At 50.9% G+C, this 4,793-nt stretch overlaps 1 protein-coding gene across 3 annotated transcripts in view; it reads left to right on the forward strand.

Moving 5' to 3' along the window:
- eng (endoglin) overlaps nt 1-3,745 on the forward strand; it is a 65,431-nt gene extending 61,686 nt beyond the window's left edge. For all 3 annotated transcript variants that reach the window (XM_042060636.1, XM_042060638.1, XM_042060637.1), the window contains 3 exons: nt 2,096-2,200; nt 3,065-3,112; nt 3,540-3,745. In XM_042060636.1, coding sequence (XP_041916570.1) covers nt 2,096-2,200; nt 3,065-3,112; nt 3,540-3,661 — 275 coding nt within the window. In that variant the 3' untranslated portion in view covers nt 3,662-3,745. The remainder of the gene's footprint in view (nt 1-2,095; nt 2,201-3,064; nt 3,113-3,539) is intronic.
- The last annotated feature ends 1,048 nt before the right edge of the window (nt 3,746-4,793 follow it).

A 4,793-nucleotide genomic window follows, 5' to 3' on the forward strand; every position in this document is an offset into this window, starting at 1 on the left:
TTTGACATGTGCATTCTTATCACACAAGGCCCCTCTGTGTTGTCTTAGAGGAGCACAGGCCAGTGGAGAGAGGAGAGGAGAGAGTAGAGGAGAGGAGAGGAGAGGAGAGGAGTGGAGAGGAGAGGAGTGGAGAGGAGAGGAGAGGAGTGGAGAGGAGTGGAGAGGAGAGGAGAGAGGAGTGGAGAGAGGAGAAGAGAGGAGAGGAGAGGAGAGAGTAGAGGAGAGGAGAGGAGAGGAGAGAGAGATGAGAGAGGAGAAGAGAGGAGAAGAGAGGAGAGAGGAGAGTGGAGAGGAGAGGAGAGGAGAGAAGAGAGGAGAGGAGAGAGGAGAGTGGAGAGGAGTGGAGAGGAGAGGAGTGGAGAGAGGAGGAGAGAGGAGAAGAGAGGAGAGAGGAGAGAGGAGAGGAGAGAGGAGAGAGTAGAGGAGAGGAGAGGAGTGGAGAGGAGAGGAGTGGAGAGAGGAGAAGAGAGGAGAGGAGAGGAGAGAAGAGAGGAGAGGAGAGGGAGAGAGGAGTGGAGTGGAGAGGAGAGGAGAGAGGAGAGTGGAGAAGAGAGGAGAGGAGAGGAGAGAGGAGAGAGTAGAGGAGAGGAGAGGAGAGGAGAGGAGAGGAGAGGAGAGGAGGGGGGAGGAGGGAGAGGAGAGAAGTGGAGTGGAGAGCTGTGTTCTGTTAGAACACAGAGAATGTAGATTAGCACCTGCCTCTCTTAGCACTCTCTCTCTCTCTCTCTCTCATTTGCTCCATCTCTCACTCTCTGTCTTCTTTTTAATCACTGTCTCTCTCTCCCTCTCTCTCTCTCACCTCTCTCTCTATCTCTCTCTCTCCTCTGCATCCTGTGTTGTCTACCACAGGAGAAGTGTGTGCAGAGGAAGTGTTTGTCTGCGTGTGTGTGTGTGTTTTTTTTGTGCGGGTAGGGGATGGGGGGGTTGAGTTGCTGGTGTTATTGTGTGTGAGTGTGTGTGTGTGTTTGTGTGTTAAGGGGGGTTACCAGCGGATGTTGGAGGCATGCTGGGGCAGGTGAGTCGTGCTGGTGATGTGTGTGTGAGTGAGTGTGTGTGTGTGTGTGTGTGTGTGTGTGTGTGTGTGTGTGTGTGTGTGTGTGTGTGTGTGTAGAGGGCACAGAGGCCAGCAGGAAGGGTAAGTCTGTGGGGGGTGATGATGAGCTTCCTCGCCCAAATCAGCACATCCATGCTGGGACAGCATTTCCTCCAAGGACCCTGGAGAGCAGAGGAAGAGAGGATGAGAGGAAGAGGGGAGGAGAGGAGGAGAGGAAAGGATGGAGGGATAGAGTGGCAGAGAGGGCAGCAGGGGTGAGGAGAAGAGGAGAGGAGGAAAGGAGAGGGGGATAGAGGAGAGGGGAGGAAAGGAGTGGTGGAGGTTTACCACTCCTTTATAGACAATATATATGTATTTCAACTTCAAAACAACAACCACTGAGGCAGACCATATTCAAAAGGAGAGAAGAGAGGAGAAGAGAGGAGAGGAGAGGAGAGAACATAGGAAAGGAGAGGAGAGGAGAAGAGAGAAGAGGAGAGGAGAGGAGAAGAGAGGCTGGCAGGCTGTTTGGTGAGCTGTCAGCATCATGTGCTTTGTGTCTGTCTGGAGCGGAGTGGGTAGGGGAAGGCGAAGGCGTCACATCTGCCTCCTGGCTCACCACTTCACACTGAGCCGGCTGTCTTCTCTACACCTCCTCTCCTCTCCTCTCTTCTCCACACCTCTCCTCTCCTCTCCTCTCCACACATCATCTCCTCTCTTCTCCACACCTCTCCTCTCCACACCTCTCCTCTCTTATCCTCTTCTCCTCCTCTCCACCTCTCTCTCTCTCTCTCTCTCTCTCTCTCCCTTGGTGTGTGTGTGTGTGTGTGTGTGTGTGCAATCCAAGCTGGATCTTCAGTAGAAAACTCCTCTAATGAAATGCACTTTTAGCAGGCCAGCTCACAGACTCCAACATGAATGGACATATTTTTACATAATTTCAAAAATACTATTTTGTTTTGCAAAATTGTAATAATTTCCATATTCATACATGTTATTTAAATGTTGTTGTGATGTGTGTGTGTGTGTGTGTGTGTGTGTGTGTGTGTGTGTGTATTGTAGGGTGTCCTGAGTTTGGCTTGTCTGCAGTCCTGGGGATAGCCTTTGGTGGCTTTCTCATAGGGGTGTTGTTGATCGGAGCCCTGTGGTTCATTAAGATCCGCACAGGTAAGCCATGCCCAATAAGCGCAGCAGTCACACACTTTGTATTGTGTTTCACTCCCTCCGTCTCTGTGCTGTGCTTTATATAGCTGTGTGTGTATGTGTGTGTGTGTGTGTGTGTGTGGGTGTGTGTGTGGGTGTGGGGGGGTGTGTTGTCTGTGTGTTGTGTGTGTGTGGGTGTGTTTGTGTGTGTGTGGGTGTGTTGTGGGTGTGTGTGTGTGTGTGTGTGTGTTTGTGTGTGTGTGGGTATGGAGGGGTGTTGTGTGTGTGTGGGTGTGGGTGTGTGTGTGGGTGTGTGTGTGGGTGTGGGGGTGTGTGTTTGTGTGTGTGTGGGTGTGGGGGGGTGTTGTGTGTGTGTGGGTGTGTTTGTGTGTGTGTGTGGGTGTGTTTGTGTGTGTGTGTGTGTGTTTGTGGGTGTGTTGTGTGTGTGTGGGTGTGTTTGTGTGTGTGTGGGTGTGGGGGGGGTGTGTTGTGTGTGTGTTGTGTGTGTGTGGGTGTGGTGGGGGGGGGGGGGGTGTTGTGTGTGTGTGTGCGTTTGTGTTGTGTTGTATGTGATTGCTGTAGTGTGGTCTCTCTCTGTCTCAGTGTGTTGTGTGATACTTTAGATGTTATTGCTATCCTCCCTTTAGGCGCATGCTCCACTCTACACGTGCATGTGGTGTGTGTGTGTGTGTGTGTGTGTGTGTGTGTGTGTGTGTGTGTGTGTGTGTTCTCTGATTTTCTCTCTAACAGTGTGTGTACTGTGTTCTACTCTAGATGTGCATGCAGTGTCTCTGTCTATTCTCTGACTGTGTGTGTGTGTGTGTGTGTGTGTGTGTGTGTGTGTGTGTGTGTGTGTGTGTGTGTGTGTGTGTGTGTGTTGTGCCTCAGGACGCCCAGTGGCTCTGGCTATGGGAACAACTGCAGCTCATCTCACAGGTGAGATTCTGCACACGCATGCACCCACAGCATCAGCATCCCCATCACCATCGCCTAGCAACAGGTCTCTCCATGCAGCACTCTCAGCACTCCCCCCTGGAACAGCAGAGCGTGCTGCAGCACACTAACCATGCTGTTGTGTCTTTCTTCCTCTCCTCTCCCTCCCTCCTTCTCTTTCTGTGCTGCATCTCTCTCTCCCTCCCTCCCTCTCTCTCTCCCTCCCTCCCTTTTCTCTCTTTTATTTTATCTTTCTGCATCCCTCTCTCTTCATCCCTTTTCCTCCCTCTTTCACTCTCTTCCATTCTTTCTATACTTCTCTGTACTCGCTCTCTCTCTCTCCCTCCCTCTCTCTCTCCCTCTCTCTCTCCCTCCCTCTCTCTCTCTCTCCCTCCCTCTCTCTCTCTGTTGTTTCTGTGCCTCATTACAGGGTGCCAGTGCTGTCTGACCAAGCGCCAGCCGGTGCCCACCAACCCCTCGCCCTCGGAGAACAGCAGTGCCAACGCCAGCATTGGCAGCACCCAGAGTACCCCCACCAGCAGCATGGCATAGGCGCGGGCAGGCGGGCGCCTTGTCTCTCGGGCCAGACGCCTTCCTCCACCTTCACACTCCGGCACCACCCACCCACCCACCCTGCTCCACCCCCCTCCCCTCCACCCTGTCCTCCCCAGCGTCAATCTCCAGGCCTGGGGGGCGTCGGTGTCTGACCCCTGACCCCTGGCTCCTCCACACCACCCCACTGGCCTCAGCTCTGCGTCCAGCATGCGCTCCATGCGCCGTCCGGGGCCGCCAGTGGGAAGTGAGGGGGAGAGTGGACTCTGGCCAACAGGAAAAGCACAGCATATCCCCCAAGAACTAACAGGAAATTCATCACATTCTTCTCCATGGATCCTGCCCCTTGCAGGCCCACACAATGAGAGTGACCGAGAGGAAGAAGGAGCACAAGCCGCCTTAGAAGGCCGTCATGTTCAGCTTCTCTTTGTCCCTTTTGAAATTGGGATTCAAACAAAGACTTTCAAATAAATCCTAATCTGACAATCTTACAGTGAGTTTCCCCCCCTTAAATAATTTATTTGATCAGTAATTTAGTTTGACGTGGGGGGATTCATATATAAATATGTATTTTAAGCAATCTTAGAAACATCAGAACATCTATACCAGTTAGAGTATGGTTAAAGTCAAAGGGGCATGTGTGTGTGTGTTGAGATTTTAGGGATTCTTTGGGAAAAGGCTACCTCTTAACTTATGTAGATGTCTGCTGTCTTTATGTGTGGCAATCATTCTTGCTAATGAAGAATTGTTAATTTCGCATCTCACCATTTCTCTCCCCTTGCATCAGAGAGTGTTGCATCACTCAAGTTGTTGCCCTACTGTTAGCCTTGCTGTTGAAAGACAAAAAAAGCCCAGTGTTGTTACCTAGTCTCTTTAAAGGAAAGTTTAGCTCAAAGCTGAAATGGGGCACTGACTGGAGAAAGTCGACTCCTGTTTCTAATGATTGTCTTAACACATATCCAATTCTGTTAGAGACCACACTGAGAAAGAAAGAGCCCATCATTTATGATTTCTTAAAAAAGAAACATAAAATCTCACCCATTGAAAATTCTGAATCTTAATAATGTAGGTAAGAAGTGGAACATGTTGTGGTTGAACCGCACTATTGATTCCCCTTTTGGTTAATGTTTAA

The sequence above is a fragment of the Alosa sapidissima genome, chromosome 13, assembly GCF_018492685.1.
Source record: "Alosa sapidissima isolate fAloSap1 chromosome 13, fAloSap1.pri, whole genome shotgun sequence".
Classification (NCBI taxonomy): domain Eukaryota; kingdom Metazoa; phylum Chordata; class Actinopteri; order Clupeiformes; family Clupeidae; genus Alosa; species Alosa sapidissima.